This window comes from Kwoniella europaea, chromosome 1 (assembly GCF_036810445.1).
Source record: "Kwoniella europaea PYCC6329 chromosome 1, complete sequence".
NCBI lineage: Eukaryota > Fungi > Basidiomycota > Tremellomycetes > Tremellales > Cryptococcaceae > Kwoniella > Kwoniella europaea.
Window position 1 is genome coordinate 3,257,060 of NC_089487.1, and position 25,408 is coordinate 3,282,467.

The 25,408-nt window shown below is 45.9% G+C and overlaps 11 protein-coding genes across 11 annotated transcripts; 4 read left to right on the plus strand and 7 right to left on the minus strand.

The window, feature by feature from the left end:
* Window positions 1-214: 214 nt before the first annotated feature.
* V865_001230 (uncharacterized protein) lies at window positions 215-1,315 on the minus strand (the record flags this gene model as incomplete). Its single annotated transcript, XM_066225053.1, has 5 exons — window positions 215-609; window positions 692-801; window positions 871-922; window positions 1,056-1,144; window positions 1,230-1,315. 5 exons carry the CDS (start codon window positions 1,313-1,315, stop codon window positions 215-217), a joined length of 732 nt encoding a protein of 243 aa, XP_066081150.1.
* An 811-nt stretch (window positions 1,316-2,126) lies between these two features.
* Window positions 2,127-3,337, minus strand: V865_001231 (uncharacterized protein; the record flags this gene model as incomplete). The annotated part of the gene is made up of 5 exons (XM_066225054.1): window positions 2,127-2,677; window positions 2,746-2,852; window positions 2,921-2,963; window positions 3,056-3,180; window positions 3,237-3,337. The coding sequence occupies 5 exons, from the start codon at window positions 3,335-3,337 to the stop codon at window positions 2,127-2,129; spliced, it is 927 nt and encodes a 308-aa protein (XP_066081151.1).
* A 761-nt stretch (window positions 3,338-4,098) lies between these two features.
* On the minus strand, window positions 4,099-5,363 carry V865_001232 (uncharacterized protein; the record flags this gene model as incomplete). Its single annotated transcript, XM_066225055.1, has 5 exons — window positions 4,099-4,700; window positions 4,764-4,873; window positions 4,946-4,988; window positions 5,075-5,202; window positions 5,263-5,363. The coding sequence occupies 5 exons, from the start codon at window positions 5,361-5,363 to the stop codon at window positions 4,099-4,101; spliced, it is 984 nt and encodes a 327-aa protein (XP_066081152.1).
* A 684-nt stretch (window positions 5,364-6,047) lies between these two features.
* On the minus strand, window positions 6,048-8,535 carry V865_001233 (uncharacterized protein; the record flags this gene model as incomplete). Its single annotated transcript, XM_066225056.1, has 2 exons — window positions 6,048-8,144; window positions 8,227-8,535. 2 exons carry the CDS (start codon window positions 8,533-8,535, stop codon window positions 6,048-6,050), a joined length of 2,406 nt encoding a protein of 801 aa, XP_066081153.1.
* Window positions 8,536-9,597: 1,062 nt separating this feature from the next.
* V865_001234 (uncharacterized protein) lies at window positions 9,598-11,454 on the plus strand (the record flags this gene model as incomplete). The annotated part of the gene is made up of 4 exons (XM_066225057.1): window positions 9,598-9,915; window positions 9,999-10,420; window positions 10,476-11,238; window positions 11,311-11,454. 4 exons carry the CDS (start codon window positions 9,598-9,600, stop codon window positions 11,452-11,454), a joined length of 1,647 nt encoding a protein of 548 aa, XP_066081154.1.
* A 106-nt stretch (window positions 11,455-11,560) lies between these two features.
* On the minus strand, window positions 11,561-12,792 carry V865_001235 (uncharacterized protein; the record flags this gene model as incomplete). The annotated part of the gene is made up of 4 exons (XM_066225058.1): window positions 11,561-12,052; window positions 12,132-12,506; window positions 12,572-12,615; window positions 12,675-12,792. The coding sequence occupies 4 exons, from the start codon at window positions 12,790-12,792 to the stop codon at window positions 11,561-11,563; spliced, it is 1,029 nt and encodes a 342-aa protein (XP_066081155.1).
* A 626-nt stretch (window positions 12,793-13,418) lies between these two features.
* V865_001236 (uncharacterized protein) lies at window positions 13,419-14,333 on the minus strand (the record flags this gene model as incomplete). Its single annotated transcript, XM_066225059.1, has 1 exon — window positions 13,419-14,333. The coding sequence occupies one exon, from the start codon at window positions 14,331-14,333 to the stop codon at window positions 13,419-13,421; it is 915 nt and encodes a 304-aa protein (XP_066081156.1).
* A 477-nt stretch (window positions 14,334-14,810) lies between these two features.
* On the plus strand, window positions 14,811-17,168 carry V865_001237 (uncharacterized protein; the record flags this gene model as incomplete). Its single annotated transcript, XM_066225060.1, has 11 exons — window positions 14,811-14,987; window positions 15,039-15,316; window positions 15,399-15,465; window positions 15,515-15,607; window positions 15,653-15,748; window positions 15,834-16,088; window positions 16,148-16,338; window positions 16,394-16,613; window positions 16,668-16,741; window positions 16,800-17,011; window positions 17,065-17,168. 11 exons carry the CDS (start codon window positions 14,811-14,813, stop codon window positions 17,166-17,168), a joined length of 1,767 nt encoding a protein of 588 aa, XP_066081157.1.
* A 1,000-nt stretch (window positions 17,169-18,168) lies between these two features.
* V865_001238 (uncharacterized protein) lies at window positions 18,169-20,010 on the plus strand (the record flags this gene model as incomplete). The annotated part of the gene is made up of 5 exons (XM_066225061.1): window positions 18,169-18,547; window positions 18,617-18,815; window positions 18,877-19,366; window positions 19,423-19,639; window positions 19,703-20,010. 5 exons carry the CDS (start codon window positions 18,169-18,171, stop codon window positions 20,008-20,010), a joined length of 1,593 nt encoding a protein of 530 aa, XP_066081158.1.
* Window positions 20,011-20,648: 638 nt separating this feature from the next.
* Window positions 20,649-21,870, minus strand: V865_001239 (uncharacterized protein; the record flags this gene model as incomplete). Its single annotated transcript, XM_066225062.1, has 2 exons — window positions 20,649-21,293; window positions 21,406-21,870. The coding sequence occupies 2 exons, from the start codon at window positions 21,868-21,870 to the stop codon at window positions 20,649-20,651; spliced, it is 1,110 nt and encodes a 369-aa protein (XP_066081159.1).
* A 1,981-nt stretch (window positions 21,871-23,851) lies between these two features.
* V865_001240 (uncharacterized protein) lies at window positions 23,852-24,880 on the plus strand (the record flags this gene model as incomplete). The annotated part of the gene is made up of 5 exons (XM_066225063.1): window positions 23,852-24,023; window positions 24,092-24,228; window positions 24,317-24,456; window positions 24,545-24,768; window positions 24,837-24,880. 5 exons carry the CDS (start codon window positions 23,852-23,854, stop codon window positions 24,878-24,880), a joined length of 717 nt encoding a protein of 238 aa, XP_066081160.1.
* Window positions 24,881-25,408: the final 528 nt, after the last annotated feature.

Consider the following 25,408-nt stretch of genomic DNA (forward strand, 5'->3'; position numbering starts at 1 on the left):
TTCTGTTATTGTTAGGATAATTATTGTACATCAAGAATCGAGCATGGTAATAACATGCAATCCATTTTCGACTGAATTCAAACGGCAACCGCAATACGACCATCGCTTACTTCAATGCATATTCGCAATATCGAACAGTAGCAGCAAGCAATCATTATCGAGTGATCATACAGTGACCTGATACTAACAATGCTACACTACGTCCTCTAATCACTTAGTGAAAATCGCCTAGTCTTCGCTTTCTTCTCTTGCAGGACGCGTTGGACGCAACATCCCCTTCGGCGAAGAGAGCTGATCCTGGAACACCTGTTGGTGTTACCCCCGCTGCGACGGAGGATGAGGATGAAATCCCAGCTGGAACCGTGGCTGTAGCTGGATTTGCGACAGTTTGAGTTGCAGAGTTGGCTGGGATGGATGATGATGCTGATGATACAGCGGCGTCTGGAACAGCGGAGGTGGCTGAGGTAGAAGTGTTCCCTCCTGTGCCACCACCGAGTGAACCACCAGGGATCGAAGAGTACTCTGGACCTGCCATTGTATCGAGCACTTGGTAGGAGATCCCCATGGCATTGGTCTTACAATCGCCAACAATCTCGACTAATGCTTTGGCTAAAATAGAAACGATGACTATGAATTAGCGATGCTACATACATGAATGGTCGATCCCGATGGCGAGCGTTACTGTACTTACCACTAAGATCGAGTCTTACACCACCTGCACAGGCCGGACAAGCTTCTCCAATAAATAACTTACCTTCGGAAAATTCAAAAGGGGTTCCATCGGCTTTGGTAACTTGGATCCTATCGATGGGGATGAACTCAGCCCTGACATCGCTCGATCCTCATATCGGTGAAAGAATGCCAACTCACTCTTTACCGCAGTATTCAGCTGGGTTACCAGACATCAACGATGCGTCGAATGCTGTGAATACGCAACACAATGTATTTCTCAGTACAGTGTGATATCGACCACCTTGATTAGCTCGCGGTGTTGGACAGGTACTCAACGACCAATCGATTATCACCAATTTGATCAACACTGTATCCACATGCACCCACCGATGATTCGATGATAGGTGAATAATCCCCTGCTCCCCAATCGATATCACCCTCTTTACCACAAGATCCACTTCCGTCGTAGTATCTATTAGCGAGTGGAAGAAGGATAGAGAACAATGGACGTGTCAGTTCGACGTGAGACCTAGCAGGGAGATCCGATGTTCGCTCACATAGTACCCATCACTCCGCTGGAAGAAACCCCAGCTCGAACGAGGGTGAATAAAGCCAAAGTGGCAGCGACGGTAGGTAAGATCATACTGAAAATGGAATGAACAATGAAAGAATGTAGTAGACTGACGAGTCAAGTAAGTATGGAAATCTACGATGCGGGTGACTGGGAGATGAGTGGTCAGAGATATATCAACCAGTGATGAATCTCTCGAGGAAGGGATGATGATGGGGGAACTCCATGATACCTGACATCTGTAGAAAGGGCTTATATATCTAGCCCTGCAGCCCATTTAACGACAGTACATGGCCTACCACCTCAATTGACCTCGGTGAACATTTGTTGCTTTTACTGCACATCGAATGGGTTAATTAGTATTGAATAAGGGAGAAAGGTATGTCTTTCATTCATCCCTATTCCTAAAACCGACGATCTGACGGGGTAACACCTCGTAATTGAATTCTCCCATTTATGATCATTTGCCAAGTTTAAAGCTTCCTTGGTAAATCCGTCATGGGGGAAAGGAGGGATGGAAGCGGAGTTAAAGGAACAGAGTGAAGTCTGGAATATGGAATATGGTAGACTGCGAAGATGGCCGCCTTTCATTGGGAGAGATTGTGTCTGTTATTTTCCAGATCGAAAGGAAGTGGATGAGTCTCGGGATGGGATCGAAAGGACTGAAATAGGATACCTGATGTTTATTCATCCTAGGTCGACTAAGGTTGATGCGAAATGCTATCACTAATCTGAAAGTTCTTGTAAAGAAGGGAACAAGCTTTATAGATTGACGTGTTGCATAGATGACCAGATCTGACTACATTTCGCACGTTAAAATCGTACATGCTATGTACACGATGGTTCTCATATCACTTACATTGCTGACCTAAACAGCATCCCTCTAATGAGCCTTGCGAACTCTCCTTCGTCTCTTCCGTCTCTTACAGGACGTCCCATTAACGTCACTCTCATTCTCCGCGAACAAAGCTGGTGGTCTTCCCCATCCCCCGCCCCATTGATTACCACCGGTGTTAGTAGGTGCCGCTGCAAATGTTGTCGCGGGCAGGCTTTGCACGTCCGATGTCGTAGCTACTGCTGTGGCGGGATTGACTGAAGAAGTAGCAGGATTGACAAGTTGAGACGTCGCAGGAACGACTTGGGAAGTAGCTGGCGTACCCGACTGGGATACTGGAGGAATCAACTGAGTAGTGGGACTGACAGGCTGGGAGGCTGCTGGAGTTGACACCCCAGGCTGACTCTGACTGACGGCTGGTTGACTGGCTGGAGATGACGCAGGTGGTGCGGCAGGAGCAGATGACACTAATGAGGACGAACCACCACCAGCAGGGAGCGATGCCTCTAATGTGGCGCCTACGATATTCTCGGTGATTTGATAAGAGAATGAAGGAGGGTTTTTACATACACCTCCCATCATCTCGACTGCGATTTTGCCTGGAGGAGATAGACAAACCAGTATCACTCTTCAACATATCTCCCTTTCATGCAACAAGCGGACTTACCACTGAGATCTAGTACTTTACCACCTTCACATCCTCCGCATAAATCACCAACGAACATAGGTCCTTCCGAGAATGAGAATGGTGCTCCGTTCTGGGTGATAATCACCCTGAACCAGAACGGTCAGTCAGCTAGACAGTGTAAACACTAGTAATTTGTAAAAAAATCGATGCTTACTCTTGACCACACATACTTTTGTCAAAGATGCTTCCATCAATAGCTATACCACAATCACCGTCATCAGTTTCTGAACTCCTTTGTGCTTGTTTCGCAACCGTAGAATTAATGCTGAACAGTGTATACGATACTTACCTACAAATCTCGAAGTACCTAGTCCTTCTGCGCTGTACCCACAGGCCGTTAAAGCACCATTTAACCCTGATGCTCCACCTGCATCGGATCCATATCCATTACATTGCAGTTCGAGATCGTAGTACCTACAATATGTCAGAGCCATGGATTATCAGCAGCCGAGAATGAGACGCCGACTCACACTGTACCTCTAGCTCCGTCGATACTGACTCCTGCATTGACAGTCTCAATAGCAGATAAGATGAAAAGCCCCAAGGTCGAGGAAAGAACATGATTTAACATTGTGATGATGTATGGTTAAAAGAATGTATAAGTTTGTTTGTAGTGATATCCGAGGAAAATATGGAAGTAGATGGATGAAGGATGAAGGAAGCGCCAATAGTCACAGACAAATGGGATCGATTAAAAAGAAAATTGGTCCTATTGTATGTGATCCTTGATGGGGCTTAAGAACCCTCTGTCAAGGACAGTAACTGCATACACATAAACGGGAAGAGGCTGAATTTTCAGGATCGATTCATCGATACGGTAATCATTGAGCGGGGAAGGTGTCAATTCTCAAGGAGCAGACCTATTATTTACTCATCAAGGGATATCAAGACCGAGGAGATCCAAAGGCTGCGATTAGATACGAGTTTGTCATGGGAATTCAGGCCTTATCAATGGGACAAAGGATGTATCTGACTTCAAGTGTTTGCTCGATCAGGATCCAGATTAGGATCGGGTTGACTTACTTTGAAACCGCCTATAACATTCTGGATATCTGAAGAGGTCTAGAGCTCCACCCCTAGTTACTGAACAGACTAAACAGTATCGTTAAGCTCGCTTAGAATGTGTATGCAGCTCCTGACCAGTATAATACGGATATACAGTACTGTGTCACTCATCCTTTCACGGTTTCACCTATCAAATGTATAGGTACCCAACGTCTGATATAGCAGAATACTGTACCATTCGACTGCTACAGTATAACACGGGGTATACATTAAGTACATTACGAGTACAACACTCATCACTCCACGGTATGCTGTATTCTTGACCACTTAATGTGATTTCAATCCTCTCCTTCTTCGTCTTCTCCTACAAGTGTTATTTGATCCTTGCAAAGTCTCCTTTTCGGCAAACAGTGCATTCCCATTATTCCACCCTCCGGCCCATTGTCCTTGAGTGGCAGTACCAGTGGGAGCGCCGGACAGCGTAGTGGAAGTAACACCTGCAACTGGAGTAGGGTTAACAGGCTGAGTAGTGGCTGGGTCCCATTTCTGCGTAGCTGAGTTGGGAGGCTGACTAGCAGGAGATGAAACGGATGATTGAGTGGTGGGGTTCCAATCTTGGCTGGTAGACAGATTGGCTTGAGCTTGACTGGAGCTCGAAGGTGAGGGAGGAATAGGGTCGGAAGAAGTTGATGGAGGTGGTGCAGCCGCAGCAGAAGAAGAGGAAGATACCCCCGAGCCTGGAGCTGAAGCTGAATTCGAAGGGGTGTTCTGTTGATTGTTGGTACCTCCCCCACTGGCTTTCCAAGCTTCCAACGACGCCCCAGCTACACTTGAATATAGAGGACCGATCTTCTGATCACCAACTTCGAAAGAGAATCCACTGGGATTCTTACACCCTGAACCTCCATTGATTTCATCTGCAGCTTTGGCTATGGTAGTATGCGTCAGACAGAGCGAACATAGACAGTGACAGTGCATGGGTAAAGACTCACCGCCAAGATCGATATGATTACCTGTACATTCCCCACCTGGACAGATATCACCTACGAACAGTGGTCCTTCGGAGAACTGAACAGGCTGGCCGTTTTTGTATACGGTGATTCTATAGTGCGGTACAAGAAGATTGAGGAGCTGATTCGTTGCAATGAACGGAATCATATCATTGATAACTCACTCGGATCCACAAAGGTCATTACTGAATATCGATTGACTGATCGCTGAAGAAGACCACATACAAGAATGATGATACCATCGTCAGAGCAGAGCACTCGACTTGACTACCGTGAGAAGATGGATGACATACCGACAACCCTTGAAGCACCCAGATTCCCAACGGCATAACCACAGGCATTATTACCAGTTTTCATATTGGACATATCACCTGTGGCATCTGCACCTGAGACTTTACAAGCATCGTTCAGATCGTAATAACTGGTAATTCATTTTGTCATCAGCTAATCGTCGAGACCTTCACAACTCATGTGAACTCACATGGTACCAATCGCATTATCATATCTTTGACCTGCGATGACGGGATCAACACCCACATAGAATACAATACCTAAAAGAGAGACGATCGACTTGTTAAACATCTTGAATCGATTGTATTGGCTAAACGAGTGTATATAGTGAGTACGTCACTGTAAAATATTTGTCCCGAGCGTGAAAAGAGGGAATAATCAGGTTCCAGACCTTATATCTGACTATAACAGCAATAGAGGAAAATATCACCTCTTATGATCGTTTGCTTGACACGAACAAGTACTATATATATATTATGTTCACTTTGGCAATTGAGACCTTCATTTCACATCAATAGGCAATGCAGCCGAGATCAATGAAAGGACTGGTCTACGGGGGTTTCAAGCGGAAGAGGATCACTAAAGGACTATACAATGAATGATAGATCGTCATCCTTTGACGGTATATCGCAGGCTGAGAATGATAGTGTTTGAGCGTATCTGATCAAAGGTCGTACATAATCAATCATCAATCACATACCTTCAGTACACATTGTTTCAAGGGGAGATGAGCATTCGGACAGTCAGTTTTGTTGGTTGGTAGTAGCTCGGTCAGCAGTCGACGTTTTACACCCGTGATCTCCAGTCACACACTCCAGCAACGCTGGTATTAGCTGATTGTGTTTTTCAAGCAATCAGTATCGTTCAAGCTGTACGTATCATTACATGTCGTTACTAGCATATAGAAAGTCGTAAAGCAATACACCGATCATAATCTGTGCACGAGAGCTCTCTGACCATACTCTGATTATCACACTAACTTAACGTCAAGCCATCCCCGACTCTCACTTGTCTCTCTAGACCTGTATCTAAATCACGTATGACCAGAACTCCGTCTTCTTCATCAGGATTGTCGCTAATTGATGGAGCAGGTTCGATTCGAAGTATAGTTTTGTCCAACTTTGTAGTATGGTCATTCTCGACTAGTGGTATTCTGTCCCGCGCTGAAGCTATGTTATCGAGTTGCTCGTTGACACCTCTACCTCCCTTGTTGTGCCTATCGGATATCTCCACTTCAGTTGACCTCTTTCCTACTGCGGGAGACAGTGTAGGTAGATGATATACAGTCTTCAAATTCAATTTCATACCTAACCCCAATCCACCTGATTCTGCTTCCTCCTCTGAAGAAGCTACGATAGGCGATGAAGCGGGTGATGAACAAGTTTGCAAGGCAAAATCCAGATCGGGAGAATCGAATGTGCCCTGGAGAGCTGTCAGGGCCGATACGACGTGGGAGTCTAATCTGTACATCGTTTTAGGTGGTTGAGCGGGTATAGAGTTGGGCTTCGGTACTGTTATGGGATCAGGCCGAGGTTGAGGGGTAGTTGAACCATTAGTGGAGATCGACTCGGGTGTGAAGATTGAATTGCTCATTGCAGGTAAAGAATTCAATTCGTTGTGAATAGAGTTTATACTGCTGCTACCAGGCGAATAATCATCCATCTGGGGAAATTCAACTCGAGAGTATTCCTCCAGACTTCCTAATCTATCTGTATGATGGGCATCCGATTCACCAACATCGCACGAAGCATATCTCTTCTTAACTCTGTTACCTCTCTTGATCGATTCTTTGTTCATCAGCGGGGTGTTCCATGGTGTATATCCATGTTTAGACCCTCCTGGAACGAGCGGAGCTGACATGTCGAACAAGGCTGTGGCGGAGGATGGCGATCCCATCATGGGTGATGAACCGTACGCGAACGATGACGACGATGACTGAGGCTGTGGTATATGTAAAGGAGGAGTTGAGTGAGGATGGGCAGAAGCTGAAGGGTAATAGAGTGACACCGAGAATCCAGATGAGGTAGTCTCCATCTGGATGGCTTCACCATTATCCGCATGATCCAAATCATCGAAAGATGATTGTTGTTGTGGGTTCGACCCTCTTTCACCTTCGTTTCTAGGCTTGACCACCCATTTACCTCTTCTCAGACTCCTACCTCTGACTTTCCTACCCAACTTCAACTCCAGCTCTCTCCATACTTTCTCAGCTTCGTCGATTTCACCTGAACTCTCGTCTGATTCCCACTCCAGCGTCATAGGGGGTGCTGTCGATGGAACAAGATAAGGAGCGGTCAGACCTTCAGGGGGGAAAGACGAAGAGTAATTGTTCAAAGTATGCGTGGAAGATAGAGAGGTTGATTTTGATTTGGGTTCAAGATTGTATGAGGCTTCCGACTCATGGATGGTTGGTTCGCGATCAGGTGGGTTTACGGTAGCCACGGTGCGTATAGAGTGATCCGATATGGTTGATTCGGTGTCTTCGTTCTCCGCTTCAGAATCTACAGCTAAAGCCTTGATCAGAGCCACGTGATTGGGTGGTGAATAGGTCGACAGCCTAGCGAAGGAAGACCGATCTTGACCCTTCTTCTTGATAGCCCTATGACGGGCTAGAGAAGATGCAGAGGAACATGTCGATGATGCTGCAGACTGGTTGGAAGTCTGACGAAACGGCTGTACCGAGGTTGGAATGCCGGATACAGGTAGGAGAGATGGACGTGGTTCAGGGATGGTAATGGTAGGCTGCGAGATGTAGGATGATGATGAGTCAGAATAAGGAGATTGATAGCTTGCAGGACGTGGCTTGGGTATAGGTATCGTAATCACAGGATCAGCGGGCAATGAAACGGGACGAGAATGGGTAGGTATAGGTAGTCGACTGATTTGTTGGGTAGTAGTCAAAGGTCGGACGTGAGGTTTGGGTATTTGCAGGACGGGACGTTGCATGGAGGTTTGTCGACGAGGTTTCATGGATGGTCTCAATATCGGACGGGGACGTATCTGAGGTTTGGGTGTAGAGTTAGGGGATGTTAATGGGATAGGTCCAGTATCCTTTAATTGATACTTTGGAACCTGATGTATATGGTCAGTCAGCTTGACGAAAGATTGTGTAGATCAATAGGTGATGAAGACGATCATTGAATGTATCACTCACCCTCGAAGGGGCAGTGGCAACTTTGACATTAGGTCTCTCGTTCATATTCGGTATAGGCGTAGCGAGCGGACTCCAGACTTCTCTGGGTGTCAAGAAGCTAACTCTCGGCGGAGGTGATCTGCTTGTAAAGGAAGGCTTCTCAGCAGGTATAGCTCGATCAGGAAATTGACTGGCAGATTTGCTTGTTGTTATCGATTGTCGAGGCTTGGAACTTGTCCTGAGGGGTAATGTTGACGGAGGTTGGATCCTAGATGTGAACTGTGAATCAGGCCTCTTCTTACGAGAATCTGTAGAAGTTAGAGTCGACATTTTGTAACGAGACGGTACGACCAGCGGCGATGATAAGATACGGGATCACGTCACTGCTCAGCAGTCTGCGATTACCGAGAAAGCTCAAGCTCAAGCTCAATCTCGACTAGCGAGAAGGAAGTTGGAGTTGGGTGAACAAAGGACCAGCCAAGGGATCGTACCGCAATGGTGAGTGCGAATGCGGATGCGCAAGTGCACAGCTTGTATGCATAGTGGGCAGGCGATCTGTGACGGTCATACCGAGTGTGTAGTGTACTGACATCTTGGTATAGTGATTCTGGTGGACAGTAAGGAGGATACGATGTGAAGCTGTGTTGTGTCAGTATGAATCATTTCCTCATTTAACTTGATCATTCAGACCCACACAGCCTCTTTCTATGGACGCAGTTAGTGCAGTGGTGCAGTGGTGGCTGTAATGCGATTAGGATATTTCTGATATCCATGATGACCGGTCACCGCGATCCTGATTACGTTCCTGTATCTGGGCTAATCTCTCATCACAAAGCTCATGCTCATACTGCTGCTACACAACTGATTCAGTCCTTCTGTCGCAGTGTCGCAGTGATCAGCACACTCGTGACATTGCTGGCCATACCAAGAGTCCGCTGCACTGGGTGTGACATGCAGTAGTACTCGGACCTCCTAAGCCAGGCGTCCAAGTGCAATGATATCCTTAGACCCACAACGGATTGACCGACTAAAAACGAGAGTCCGAATGTAAACAGGCGCCCCGCCATTGGCGCTGGACAAGTGACAAGCGGCCTGGTTTAACAAGGCACATGCCAGGTCTTACAGCTCATATATACGATCTTTTTGCTCACCCTTACAACACTTACTTACTTCTAAAAGTCAAGTTATGCGAGAGATCGGTAGTAGCTGCCTTGCATTGATCAAAACTTAGTATAGCCGCCTGATGATGATCTTCGTCCGCGCGCTTAATTGATTGATAACTATAAGAACCTATCTGATATACTGCACACGTATCGACAAGATGTGGTTGACCTATCTTCGCTGCTACTCAGGCAACACAACTAAAATCAGTATAACTTCTAATTATTTGTCATGCTCAGTTGTTTTAGAGGTATCATAGGCTCGTCGTCGTCCTCAAAGGATGGTTCGTCCAGCCAATCACCAAATGGATCCGAATCGACCTTGGTCAATGAGAAGAGCGAGAAAGTATCGATGATCACTAGTACCCGAACGAGTAAATCATCAGCGACATTATACACCAATGCTCATTTGGTCGGATTTGAGAAGGAAGGACTTAGCAGTGTTCTAGTACAGGATGGTCGAGTAGAATGGATAGCAGCAGCAGATGAGAAGAAGGAATTGCCTGAGATTGTGGAAAGGATTGATTTGAATGGACAATGGCTTGGTCCAGTGAGTACATCATCCCTGTTCTTCATACTTATCATGTGATGTGTATACTGCCCATCCGATGCTGATCAACGTCACTTCGGTAGAGTATGATCGACTGGCACGTCCACTCCAAGCTAGCCGCTCAATCTGAACATCGAGTTCATCTTGACTCTCTCAAGTCGGCCGAAGGGGTATTCGCTCGAATACGGGAAGCGCTTGGCGATCCGAAATACGATCGGGAAGATCTGATAGGTGTAGATATGAGAAATGGGGATTGGCGAGATAACGATCAGATGAACCGCGTCAACCTAGATGAGAAAGTCAGTTCGACAAGACCGATATTCTTGTTCTATAATGGATATCACTCGGTGGTCTGTAATTCAATTGGATTGACAAAATACGGACAGAAAGCTGAAGGGTCTGGTATACTTAAAGAACACGCTGCGTGGCCCCTGACGCATCAATTGGGTAAAGTCGAGGATGAGGTCATGGATGGTTGGATTGATAGTTGGGCAAAAGACGCTGCGTAAGTTGGACTGTGGAGCATGAGACACGGAGTTGACGATTTCAATCATGTTTAGGTCTTTGGGTGTGACCGAGATTGTCGATCTAGAAATTGACTTCAACATTCGTGATTGGCGACGAAGAGCTCAGAACGGGTTCAACACCCTCCGAGTTAATTTGGGGATATACGAAAATCATTTCGAAGATGCTGTCAAGCAGGGATACAAGACTGGTGATATAGTAGATGAAGATGGATTGAGATTGATCAAGATTGGTCCATTTAAGATGGTCACCGATGGTGGATTGGGATCGCAGACGGCATGCTGTCATGATCCGTACCCTAATACAACCGATTATGGAATGATGAATGATTCACCTGAAAAGATCAAATTGTGGACCAGGAAAGCTACAGAACACGGATTTAGACTGGCCATACATGCTATAGGTGACCAAGCGAATACTTATTGTCTCAACACAATGGCTTCCAACCCTATCCCACCACTCGAAGGATCAACCATAGAACATGCTCAGTTACTGGTACTGAATGAGATACCGATATTCACCAAGTTGGGTCTCATCGCTTCGGTTCAGCCTGTACATCTTGTAGATGATAGGGAGACATGCCTGAAATACTGGCCGGGTAGGGAACATCGAGCATGGGCTTTGAAAAGTTTAGCGGACGCTGGTGTTAGAATGAAATTCGGGAGTGATAATCCGATAGCAGAGTTGAATCCCTGGGAAGCTATGGCTGTAGCGATCAGTAGAAGAAGGAAAGGTGGATTACCATTAAGTGAGGAGCAGGCGGTGGATGTACACACGGCTTGGGTGTCGAGTACTTCGGTGAGTAAACCAGCATTTACTGATGATTTCATCATGCCATTATGAGCTAATTCATTTGATTTCTTTTCCTAGAACGGCCGTGCAAGTATACAAGCAGGCGATCAAGCCGATTTCGTGATCATAGACAAAGATCCATTGAAATGCGATGCGGATGGTTTAAGAAGCATATCTGTACAAGGTACTGTACTAGGTGGACGATGGACTTATAGAAAGTAGATATAGATACCTATGTATCATAATTTTGCATGTACATTCTACGTGAGATTTACATACCATGTACATGTACAGTTCTTTGGTCTGATTTCTTGTGTTCTTTCTTATTCTATTGTTCGAAATTGACGACGACTTTACCTACATGCTTCTGAGCTTCCATGTACTCATAGGCTTTAGGTAGATCCTCAAACCCAAATACCTCATCGTCCACAACAGGTTCAATTCCATTACTGTCAATAGCCCTGACCATATCTTCACACTGTTCTCTACTTCCTACAAAGATTCCTCGAGCGATACATTGATATGAGAGACAATCGAGTATGGATGGCATCTTGTCGCCTCCTCCAGCTACGAAGCCAATCACCGAAATGACACCTTGGAAACCTATCGCCTCGAGGGAGTGTTGGAGTGTACCCGGTCCACCAATTTCGATAACATGTTGGAACCCTGCTCCGTCGGGTGTCAGACTCTTGGCTGTCTTGCCCCACTCTTTGTCTTCTCTGTAGTTAATGACGTGGTCTGCACCAAGAGCTTTGAGCTTTTCGGCTTTGGCGGATGAAGAGGTAGTGGAAACAACAGTGGCTCCGGCAGCTTTGGCAAACTGTACATCACATCGAACACAAATCAGTTTGACTTCTGTCATTCTACATATGTCGATTGAAGTATAGTCCGATACTCACCTGCAAAGCGAAAAGAGATACACCACCTGTACCCTGAGTTAAGACCCAATCACCAGGCTTCAAGACTCTTCCTTCTAAACCGAAAAGCGAATCCCAAGCTGTCAAAGCAGCACAGGGGAGTGTGGAGCCTTGTACGAAATTATAGCTCTTGGGCATGGGAGCAGCATCCAATTCGCTCACTACCAGATATTCCCTTGCGACTCCATCAGTAGGTCCTCCGAGGGATGGTTTCCCAGGTAGATGAGCCTGATGGAAAGTAGGTAAGACCTTATCACCTTTCTTGAATCTCGTCACCCTAGATCCAACCTGATCGACTACGCCTGCAGCATCGGAGATGGGGACGACAACGTCTTTCAAAGGGAAGGGGTATGAGCCCTATACACGAATGACGAGATTGTAAGTCTGAAGCTGAATCGGACAGATACGAATGAGTTACTCACCTGTACGATGGAGATATCTCGATAGTTCAGAGAAACAGCTTTGACTATAGATACTAGGTGATCAGGACGTCCCTCAAGTATGTCCTTGAAGGATTGAACTCACCTCGGACCAAAATATCATTCTCTCCTACTTGAGGAACCGGTTGGTCCTTCTCGATCACCAATTTGTCATAACTGCCTCTGCCAGTTAATTTCCATTGTTTCATAGTAGTGGATGTCATTGTGTTTGTGTGCTGAAAGTGAAGTTGTGAAGTTCTTGAGGCAGCGGTGGGCGATCTATCAGCTGTTATAGCTTGCAACGAATAGATCAATGAATGGACGTTCGGTGGTTCGTTCTTCACGATTTTTCGACAGTTTTCATGGACGGTTAGGTCTGCATAAATCCCACCATGATCTGACGTCAATGTAGAAACCACCGGTCAGAATCACTCCACCAGATTAGTAATATTTGAACGTCCTCCACTTTCGTCTTTTACGGCATGGTGCTTATGAGCAGGACGGCGATCGCTTGCATACATAAGATTGAACCAAGAATCGGCCGGATATACATACAACGAAATAAAATCACATGCATCGCTTATGATACCCTTCTACAAAGTAAATTCCAAAAACCTTGACAAATGCCGACTACCAACAGGCAGGAAGAAGGTCCATCGACAAGTGGAGGAGCGATAAGAATCGTGCGGCTCTCTTTGCATCCACCTGAAATGAGAAGCAAAGACAGGTGAAGGAGTGGGCAGTAGTGTCAAGCAAGCGACACGAACTACTCAAAGGACATGAGAGATTGGTAGACCATTGTGTCAATGATGAGACCAGGAGCAGTTCCATCAGGGAATGACCTACGTGCTCATTCTATGCGCTCGGACCCATTCAGATCACCACCTTTCTCCATGATCTCCACTTTATCTCTCTTCGTGTCCGGTCCTAGATCTTCTGCAAGCTTATGTTTGACCGTATCGCCCATTGTTACACCCGCACATCTGGCTATAAATCCACAAAGCATCTCCTCTGCCTTTCTCGAGTTCCTAGTCAGGGCATGATCGTCCCCTGGGAAAAGATGCATTGTTCTTTCGCCGTGTGTCGATCCATATTGTTGATACAGCCTTTCAGAACAGCTGTAAGATAATGTCCTATCACCTGTTCCATGAAGTAGTAACACAGGAGAAGGAGCGAGCTGTTTGATGCCTTCTGTTTCGGCCGTCTGGGAAGCTATTGTCACAGCACCGATCACCCTTCTATCTTTTCCACCAACAGTGAACACTGGTGCGCCTCCAAAACTCCATCCTCCCAATACGAAATGACTGAGTCCTAAACCCGATTTATACTGTAACCAGTCCATCGCAGATAGGACATCAGGTACACAGTACTTGTTTCTAGCGGGATATCGATAGTCCATACGTAAGGTTGGGATAGCTTGACCATCAGGGAGAGAAGCGAGTTTATCAGCGATTGATAGATAGATACCACTCGGACCGGTCACACCGCCGCCTGCTCCACTGAGGAGAATAGCTCCTACGTGACGATCTCGAGTGATGGAGGAGGTTGTGGAAGAGGGATCTGATACGGGTCTATGTAGGAAGGCGACGAAACTTCCACCCCCTTGACTATCATCTACTTCGATCTGGAGCGTGTCAGTCTGACAGCCCCCAAGGGAAGGTGTTATAGCTCGAGGGGCATGTTCGACCGATTTAGGATATTTCGAGGGCTGTGATGGAGCTTGATCGGGAGGTGACGATGTTGATAATGAATTACGGGTAGACATGTTGATTGAAAGCAGACCAAACGCTGTAGGCTAAGATCTTGAGTTGACCTTGATGCATGTCGAATAGAGGATGATGGAAAGGCTGTCTCAAGAAAAACTTTGGTATTACAAGCTTTCATTTGACGTCACCTGTTTGGAGTTCATCTAACCTCCATAGCTGAATGACTTACGTGCCCCCATATCCTAGTGGAACACGCATATTTGTGGTTACTCTTGAGGTTCTCGCAGCATTCAGCACCATCTAATTGGTAACTACATGTACAACTAGAACATCGAGTTGGATAGAATGACTGTATAGCTAGACTAGTCATGAAATCCACTTGAATTCCAACGGTCAATCCGGTCCGATCGGAAGGATCTTGACCCGTATCACAACCCCGTAAACAACTATTTTCAACATGAAATCCAATAAGAAATCGCTTAAATGTTATCATACTCGACAATCTTGGAAAGCTCTACACAACACATGTGTACAAAATGCTGAAGAACGGTGTAAGGAATACCTCGCGCTGCTTGGCCCGAGCATCTCGATATAACGCCCATCACTCATTACCCACAATCAGGTACTTCACTTCGCTTACTACGAGCCCGAGGTGGGGAGGGAATCAGACTAGATCTTATGTGCTCACGTTTGCAGGGATAATAACCGTTGCTGTGAGTAGGGCTGTCTCACTTACTGACTATCTGCTAAACTCCACTTGATAGGGCTTGTATGCTGGATCTAGATCACGGATATATCTGGATGATTCGGTAGATGTGAATGAGGAACAGCGGATAGATCCAGATGGCGGCGTATCAGGTGCGAAAGGGTCGAAGAAGTCTGGTGAATCGTCCAAAATAGATGTACGTGAAGATCTGAGAGTTGAAGGGTGGAGGACCGATAAAGCCAATGGGAAAGAGAAAGGATATATAACGATGGAAGAGGTAGCACGACATGATTTGGCTCATGATGCTTGGGTGGTAGTAGAGGGAAAGGTGTTTGAGTGAGTCAGCTGAAATATTCTTTAACCAGCATACATTCAATCTTACTTCAAGGAGGCCTGTCGGCTAACATGTTATTTGTAGCGTTACCGAATTCCACAAATACCATCCTGGTGGATCGCAGATTATCGTCGCTAATGCCGGAAGAGATGTAACGTGAGTTGATGAACATCGTACATTCAGCTGACCCCTATAGTGAGATCTTTAAACCTATACATCCACCCAAAACCTTAGAGAATAATCTTCCACCAGAATCTTTCAAGGGATTGGTTGACCCAAAAGCAGCCGCTAACGTGAGTGGATACATGAGCAACTTCATTGCTGATGGGGTACGATAGTCGCTCAAGGCATACGAAGCGGAGCAGCAAAGGGTTGAACAGGCAAGAAATGCTCTACCTCCCGTTGAGACAATGCTTGGACTAGATGAGCTACAGGTGGGTGGTACAGCCAGTTTTGGTGTAGGGAATGATGGTGTGAAGCTGAATGCATATTGCGTCTTACTTATTGTCGGTTGTACAGGACGCAGCGGAATCCTTTCTCAGTCCCAGAGTGATCAACTATTACGGCGCATCCAGTTTAGATGGTTATTCGACAGCAGAGAATCGCACGGCATTCCGTAAATGTCGATTGATACCTCGTGTCATGCGAGATGTCACCACTGTCAGACCTCAAACCACTATCTTCGGCGTACCCTCGGCTCTACCAATATACATATCACCAGCTTCCAATGCCCTATTGGGACATCCTGAAGGAGAACTCAATATTGTACGAGGGGTAGGTGATTTTGGTCATCTTTGATTATAAGTGGAACTAAGCTGATTTTGTTGACTTAGGCTTCCAAAACTGGTATTGTCCAAGGTGTTTCTGCAGCAGCATCTTTCCCACTTGATGAGATATTGCAGGAAAAGGCAAAGATGGATCAAGAAACCGGGACGAAGATGGGCATGGTATATCAGGTTTATCTATCTCGTGATCGAAGGAAAAACGTGGAACAACTGAAAGAGGTGGTCGACGGTGGTGTACAGTGAGTGAAAGCGGACGTTTCGATCCTCATTTATGGTGCTGAACTTCGTATGCAGAGCTCTGATATTGACGGTCGACTCCAATGTGGGTGATCATCGACAAAGTACCGAGAAGCTGAAAGGGGCAAGGGGTGACGCGCAACCTGGAGTGCGGATGGGACCGATAGCCAACTCTGATCAATGGCATGATGCGAGTCAGAATTGGGATGATCTCAAGTTCATCAGGGAGTATGCGCCGGGTTTGCCAATATATCTGAAGGGAGTATCGCATATTGAGGTGAGTACTAGACCATGAGCAGCGAAAACGGTTGAACTGATATGACACAAATAGGATGTCCGACTTGCCAAGAAACATGGGTTAGCTGGGTGCATTCTATCCAATCACGGTGGCAGACAGCTGGACGGGTAGGTCGTTCAGCGTTGACTTAACAGTATAATTCGCTTACAATCTTCTTGGCTACAGTGCTAGAACAGGATTTGATAGTTTGAGATCGATATATGCGCAGGATCCACAACTGATCAAAGATCTCGAGATATATATCGATGGAGGTTGCCGACGAGGTCATGAAGTGCTGCAGGCTCTCGCTTTTGGTGCGAAAGGAGTAGGATTGGGTCGACCATTTTTATACGCACAAGCTGCATATGGTGAAAAGGGGGTTATCCGAGCAGTGAGAAGTGAGTTGTTCGGATGCATATGCCCTCATCGCTGACGCTGTATGCCCTTGCAGTCATGGAAAAGGAGATAGCCACTGCTATGCAGTTGATGGGTGTGACTGAGTTGAGCCAAATAAAACCAGATATGGTAGAGTGTCTACAGGAGATCTGGAAGTGATGACTCTGGGCATATGCATACGTCATCTTGTATCGGCGAAGTGATCAGTCCGTCCTCCAAGATGTAACTTGTTTTGTGCCGATCCCACTCACAATCAATTAGGTCAAGCAACCAGATTGCGAGAAGTATATGTAAGTCGTCTGTCCAACGAGGACCGACCACAGGGAAAGGGTTATACGCATTTCGAGCAGGTTACGGTAATTGCAAAGCGTGCCGAGTTTTGATAGATTGTTGATCTTCCTGACCTATCTTTTAATTCGGACCGGTCAATGATTATCATTTGCAATCTTGCGTTATCGTTCTCATCGGCCGTATGAAAGAAACGCAACGTTGCTTGCACATCTATCAACGGTGACTACACAATTTTTTCGAATTTTGATATCGGCTTCTTTTAGTTCAGGGGAGCGGCCAGGTGTTGCTCGTGCCGGAGTGATCACTCCGATACCGGCGGCAGGGAAATTCGCAGCTGCAATCATAACAGAGGCTTGGCTTTCGCTGAATATAGATATAGATACATAGACCTTCGATCATAAACCCTGAAGTAAATTTCAGACCGCATTTATCGGTACAGTTAACTTACAAAACTGTTTGTGTTTTGGTTTGTTATCGTTTTCACATCGCAGAGAAGTCTGGTTGGTTCAGCGAAGCGATGTAAAAAGAGGGCTCCAAATCAAAGTGGAGAAATGACATCGACTATAGCCAACAATCAAGAAAGGCCCCAAAAGACTGGGGAAATAGCATGCGGTCCTTTTTCTTTTTTTCATTTTCTCGTCTAGATTTGCGATTTTTCCAAAGCCCCATCCCGCAGTCCAATAGTCCAACCAAACGTGCTGGTATCCGATTTTGATTTTGGTTTTAATTACTCCATCACAACGATTCATCATCTCTTTTGCTTTTGTTTTCTTCTCGCACTTATTGATCATCTTTCTTATATATTGTGAAACAAGTGCAATTACACCGTTGTAACCACCATCGACACATCATCGTCTAGTCAAAAATCATGAAGACACTATTAGGAAAGAGGGGAGAGCCTCTCCAAGAGCTCATGAATTTCTGTGTCGTAGTACCAGTATTCTTAGCTATGGGTTTCTCACTTTCGTTCGGAGGAGGAGTGACAGGTTATAAAACCTTCTACACCCTGTTCCCAAAGATTGACACCACTACTACTAAAGGAGCCGTCAAGAGTCACAATTCACTTGTTCAGGGGACTACGATCTCCTCGTTGAACTTGGGAGCTGCGATGGGCTGTCTCTCGACTATGTACCTCGGAAACAAACTCGGACGAAGAAGGACGGTTGTGTTGGGTGCGATTGTCGCCATCATTGGGACGATCTTACAGTGCTCAGCTTACTATTTGCCTCAGTTGATCATATCCAGAAGTGAGTTCAACAACTTCGCTCGGTTTACCTTTTTCGTTTGTAGATTGTGCTGATGGCTTGTCTACCCAGTGGTACTCGGAGCCGGTCTCGGTATGATGTCTTCGACAGTACCTGTATGGCAATCCGAGACGAGCAAGGTTCACAAAAGAGGTCATCACGTCATCATCGACGGTATCTGTATCGCAGCTGGTATCGCCCTCTCCTCATGGCTCACTTTCGGTTTCTCAAAAGCTCCAACCACTTCGTCTTGGAACTGGCGTTTACCTTGGTAGGTCGCTCCTGCTTTCTAGAGCAATGATAAGGATTCGAGTTGCTGACTTGATTTTCAGCATGACCACTGGTATCTTGGCGATCGTCGTTTTAATCTTCACATTCTCATTCCCCGAGTCCCCTCGATGGCTTGCCTTGAAAGGGAGGTATGAAGAAGCTAGGGAAGTCATCGCAATTGTCGACGATGTCGATCCTCAAAGTGAACATACCGAATACGTTCTCGCTTCAATCACCTCTGTAAACGAAGCTTCTGCTGAATCCGCTTCATTCTCAAGTCTTTTCAAATATGGTAAAGAGAAGATGCTTTACCGACTCATTCTGGCTTCCGCTACTCAGATGTTCTCCCAGATGTCCGGTTCGGCTCTTATCACTTACTATTCCGAACAACTATTCTCGACCGTTGGTCTATCACATGATCTCTCCAAGATTCTCGGTGCTACCGATCTTACGTTTAAATTGATATGCTGTTCTATTCCTTTTTTCACGATTGAGAGAGCTGGTCGAAGGAGGTTATTGTTGATTGCTGCTTCAGGTATGAGCACCTGTATGGTGAGTCTTAGTACTGGGATTTGTATGTAAGATCGTTATGTTGATCTCTCCTACAGTTCTGCTTAGCCATTTGCGGATCCCAAGTTACCGATGACAACCTTGTTCCCGCTTACGTCGCTATCGTATTCGCCTTCATTTTCGTGGCATTCTACCCCATTGGATTCCTTGGTGTTAACTTCCTATACTCCCAGGAAGTCATCACTACCAGATACAGAGCCCCTGCGTCCGGTATTTCCACGGCTGTACATTGGTTATCCGCTTTCGTTGTTGCACGTGAGTATCTTCTCTACGGTATACTGTATTTGCTCGATCTGATGCTAAAATCATCTTGTGTAGTGACCACTCCCATCGGTTTCACTTCCCTCGGGTGGAAATTTTACCTCGTGTGGGGATCGGTAGCCTTGTCCATCATCCCTTCCGTCTATTTCTTCTACCCAGAAACCACTGGCTTGTCAGTTGAGGAAATTGATCAAGTATTCATCGATTCACCCAATGTGTTCTCCACTGTCAGTCTCGCTGAGCAACGCAGGAAAGAAAAGGCACAAGGTGTTGATTTGCTTGAGGGACGTGTCGAGCATTTCGCTGAAGAGGGGAAGAAGGCCGAAGAGAGACATGAACAGGCTTTGGTTGATAGTCGCGTCTAGGTATATTCACCGGATTGTAATTTCAATGAGGAATAGATAGATGTCTATATGCAATGCTATGTGCTCCACTTGACCATGTGTTGATAGTATCAGTAACTCGACTCAGTGAAGGAAGGCGATCATTTCTGCTCGCATACGGAGGTAGCCACATTGACACTGAAAACCTGAGTAGATGAGCTGGAGATTGAATTGGCCTTCGGTGATGATGAAGGTGCGAAGCGTGAAGACGAACATGTATGGACTGAGATGAAGAGGAAATCCAGATTGATGGTAACCAAATAACACTTGTAAATCGCATATTAAACCGTATTCTATTAGTATACACATGCATAAAGACTGTCGCAGAAGCGGCGCGATGATTAATTTTACTGTTTATCTAGCGTAAATACGGTACTTTAATGGTCACGGGTGGTGATGTCGATGTTGTGAAACTTGGTCGAGGTGATCAGTTATCTGACTTTTTAAAACGATACACAGGTTGGTAAACGGAGATTGAATTATAAAAAGATGCTACACATTGAGGAAATTTTGGAATTTGATAGGGTTTCTAAATCTAAAACAATGTACATCATTTTATGATGACGTGATGAAGCTGAGATATGCTCACTGATGAGAAAACTACTCTTATATGGGACTATCTAGAATCTCCTGTTCGGTTCTTTTGGCTCCACAGTATGGGTTCCATCGCCCTCTACTTCACCTTGATCAGCTGGACCCGCGTTCGGGCTGGTGGATTCAAGATCCTTGGTTTGATGGTTGGCCCCGTGATGATTAGGTTTGAAGAACATGGTGGTGCACAGGAGGCAGCAGGCGGTCCATTCGGGTAAGACGGAGAAAAGGTTCTCCATCACGATGAACAGTTTGGTGAATGCTAAGACTGTAGTGTAGGTGTATGCTTGAGGGTTGGCATAGTTGATGGGACCGACAACAGCTTGGAGAAGACCAAAGATACCCCGAACGATGAGAGGTGGCCATGCGATAATGAGAACGAGAAGATCGGGACTGATTGATCTGATCAGGGGTCTATCGGCAGCATCGACAGCTCCGTGATTACTATCCACCCTGAAGAAGTGATTCCATCCTCGTGGTAAGGTACCATTCAGATTACGATCTTGATTGACCGAGAGGAAGAGGAAGACAGCGAGGAGCATGTTTATAGCGAGGAAGATTGCTTGACCGGTCGCTCGGAGAATCTCTCCATCGTGGATACGATCCCAAAAGTCTGGATCAGTGTAATCAGCACCGGTAGCTCGTGTACCACCGACGATGATTATGGTGTTTGCCTGTGAGTCAGTAGGTCAGCGGGCGGATGATGAAGAATGGCAAGGGAGATTGGGAGACTCGATCAAGACGGAAAGAAAGGTTCATCCGAAGTAAACGCGAAGGTTCACTCACTCCGATCAAAGTCCAATGAATGATGGTCATTACCCATGGATCCTTCTTCCCATCCTTGTTCTTCGCTGTCAAAGCTCTCTTAAACCGGACATACCATGGATCTTTCTGACCACCTTTATCCTTGTTCCTGTTGGTCTTACCTTCAAGCCAACTTCCGCTGATCGGGTAGATATGTTCGTGATGGTGAATGAGGAAACGGTATGCGCAAAGTACGAGTGAGAAGTAACCCTCTGCGCCGAGGACGAAGAAGGCAACAAGTAAACCAGCATCTAATCGATCTTTGGTACCTGTCACAATGGCGACTGACTGAGCAGCGAGACGAAGACAGACATGGAATAGGAGGAACGAATAGACTGATTTGAAACTGATCAACTTGGTGGTGAATCCATAGAGGAGGATGGAAAAGTTGATGGTGTATAGGATGAGGAAGACTACACCTCCGATACCCTCGCCGTGTAGTGCCATCTGGGTGTGTTACTGTGAGTGAGGGTGGACCAGAATATATCAGCTAAGATGTCTACTGTAAAGTAGGATATGTCGTTGGGATAGACGGTCCAGCAGAAGAGAAGATGCAAGTTTTTCCCATTCATATCCTTTCGGTTTGGTGTGTTGCTGTGCTTATAGCTTCAACTGTATACTGTATACCCAAGAGAGAGTCATACTACCACGTCGGGATCACCGAGACATCCGACATACTTGACAGATCTACTCGTGGGAATAGATATTCCTCTTGGCGGTGGCACGTGCACATCTAGCATCTAGCATGTTACAAGTACATAGCACGCTGATCGGGGCGATGCATAATGACACGTAAATAAGCTTAGATCCTTTCGCACTCATACTCATCATTACGTCATGGCGGAGGCACTAATCCTTTTGCACAAAACACATGCAACAGAGAATCCCACTGTGAACAACCTTCTCAACACCATACGTGATGTTGAAGAGAGCAAACGTTGGCTACGTCTTCGCAACTATTGCCTTAAATATGATTTGGTCTTTGCCGCCTTCTCCCTGCCAGAGCGAGAAAGATAGAAGTTTGGAAGAAATGGACGAATTATTCGAGGTGAGTCATCATCGTGCCAGCTTACACAAAGGTATACTGGCTGATAGTAAATACCTTCGTAAAACCTCCTGACTCCGATGGGGCGGGTAATATCCAAAGCCAATACTATCGGAGCCGGTGCCGCGATCGCACAGATCTAAATGTCGACGGTAATCACGATAACGAGCAGGATGAGACCAGATCTAACAACGAGAAGAGGGAGCCATACATTTGATATGTTTAAGTCCAAGAGGCTGCAAATCTCGATGAGCTCACAGAAGCTCGACCTGCCAGCAAGGTCCGCCACTTGTGTAAGATGGTCAGACAGAAGCAGACAGAGGTCAGGAGGCGTGATTAACATCCATTGGTGGGAGTCGGAGTTTAGCTTTGTGAGCTTTTCTGTTTAGTAGTTCATGTCAAAGATTGTAAACAGGTGTGCGGTATGACTTGTTATAAGGCCTTGACCGTGGGACTTCTCGTTGGACTGGGTCTAAACTACATTCCTTCTTCGCAATTGTTTCATATATGAGATGTGCTGGTGTTGAATCGTGGGCTAGCTATTTCACAACAAAATTCAACCCCATCTTCTGTGCGATCTTATGCCGCACTCCGATGAACAAGCACTTAGATATCAGATGTTTGTTTGACTCAGGACTCCATGGGCTGCTGCATTCAGATCAGCACGCCAATAATGCCTAACATAAGAGGACTTTCCAAAAATTGCGGATTCTAGGCACAAACAACCCACAGCAAAACAAACAGACCCAATAAACGAAAGGCCAAGCCAGAACATTCTCTTACGGCATTTACGGAAAGATCATCCGATGAGACATGCATCTATGTACATACGTTACCTGGTCAGGAGTAGCAAACGCCATGATCAACTCTGAAGGTTATCAACCTAGATGCCAATGATTATCCATTGTGCGATCGCAATCCAGAGGGAATAGAACTGCCAATGTCATCGCCGAAGAAAGTATGAAAGGATGTGTACGGCATGCCTCAAAGAGTGATCATCCTGTAAGGCATCTACAAGACGGCATGTTTCTTGTCAATGCCTTGTCCGATGTAAATCTGTAGATGAAATTTTCCTTCTGGCTGGCTTTCTCGGTCTGTATGATTACAGATTACACGGTAGTGGTATTACGATATGTAATCTATACTGTTCGTAAGTCACATATCCCCATCTTGGAACATACAAACAACCAAACAAACTTTGCTGATGCCTAAGAAGACTTGTTTGGTTGACTCGCTGGTAGTGTATGCATGCGATAGAAGTATACACATATAAGCTGAATGTCCCATTCTGCGTACACACTTTCCCTTTATATGATTGCATTCCAACCTACCTTTAATTCTTGGACCAAGACCTAAACCAAAGCCAAAAGAGAACGATTCAAGATGGTTTCAGTTTCTCTCCTACATCCTTTCATCCTCTTACTCCTCTCATTCAGTCTCGGCGGTGCTCTCGCTTCTCCCGTCCCAGATGAGACCAACACCAACGCTTATAGGCTAGCTCGGGGTTTACCTTTGAAAAAACCCTTGAATCCCTTCAATGCCACTAGGACTGCCGGTGAGTCGTGCCCAGCTCAGCTCGAGATGATACCTCACTATAGCTAATCATCGTATTGCTCCCGATAGCCAAGCGACAACAACCTTCGGGCGCACCTCAAACTGGTAACTTCGTTGTCACATACAATAATCCTACTAAAAGGAAGAGATCCGGGTCCATCTACCTTGCACCTAAAGGTGCCAACAGTATCTTCTCGATCACCGGTGTAGGTCCTTCGTACCTTCCTTGTGTCACCTTGTACAGAAGTTGCGATACAATCAAATGATTTATATACCTCTTTGATGGCGTTGCAGGATCCCGCACAAGCTATATTGGTCAAGACCCCAGGTACAGGAGCGTTTTCCAACTCCAAAATTCAAGCGTATGACCCAACTGCTGGGGAATGGCAATACATGCGGGCTTCAAAATTCGGTGACGCCCAAAGTGGCTTCGAGTGAGTATCCCAGCTTTTTCGCTTCTCCAAATAATAAGTATGCAATAGCTCACGAATGTGATTTCTGACTTGTGATTCTCTACTGTAGTGTGTCATTACTTGGCTCGAATGAGGTTGGAACAACATTCCGACAATCCGCTTCGAACGTTTTAGGATACGACTATGTAGCTTCCGACACGGATTACAATTTCTCTCCTCAGCTCTACGTCGGCACGTATGGTAGTAGGACTGTCGTAGTTGGGGCCAATTCCCCCACTGACCTTAGTGATCTCTCCATCACAAACGCTGAACCTGTCACTCTCACTTTTGCCCGTGAGTCAACCTCCCCCATGCAATGCCGTTGAAATATAGCTAACGTTGTTTTGTTTTGCTTCACATAGCTGAGACTGAAGTCAACCCGTGCGGAAGGAAGAGAGCTTGTTGATCTTAAGCCGCCATCTATCCCCCACTTCATCCCTCCCTTCAGATTATACACATCTCTTATACCCCTCATCTAGAATTTCTTCCTTTTGTTTTTGTTACAGGGCTTTTATGGACAGTTTAAAACATTTCATATAGTACATAGACGAATGCATCTTGCACGCTGTAATACTGAGCTATCGCATGAACAAGCGGAATCCGCTGCTGATTTGGCAAGCATTCTATCGTCCCAGCTCATAGTGTAGCATTATGCAAGAAGATGATGGATGACCGGGTGGGTATGATTTGTACTTCGGGTAAGTCAGTGCGCCGTTATTGTAAGAGTAAAAACAAACAAGCATTTAACCTACAAACTTTATCAGATCTTCCGGAATTTCATGCCGTAAAGGTGTATGCTTGCAGGAAACGAAAAGGCGGAACTCACGACATGTTTGGGTTGACTTACGGCATATCGACATTCCACCTCTTCGGCACACGCCTCGTTCGTCCGTTGGAATGGCCAAAACGCCCTCCACCCATCGTGCGGTACGTA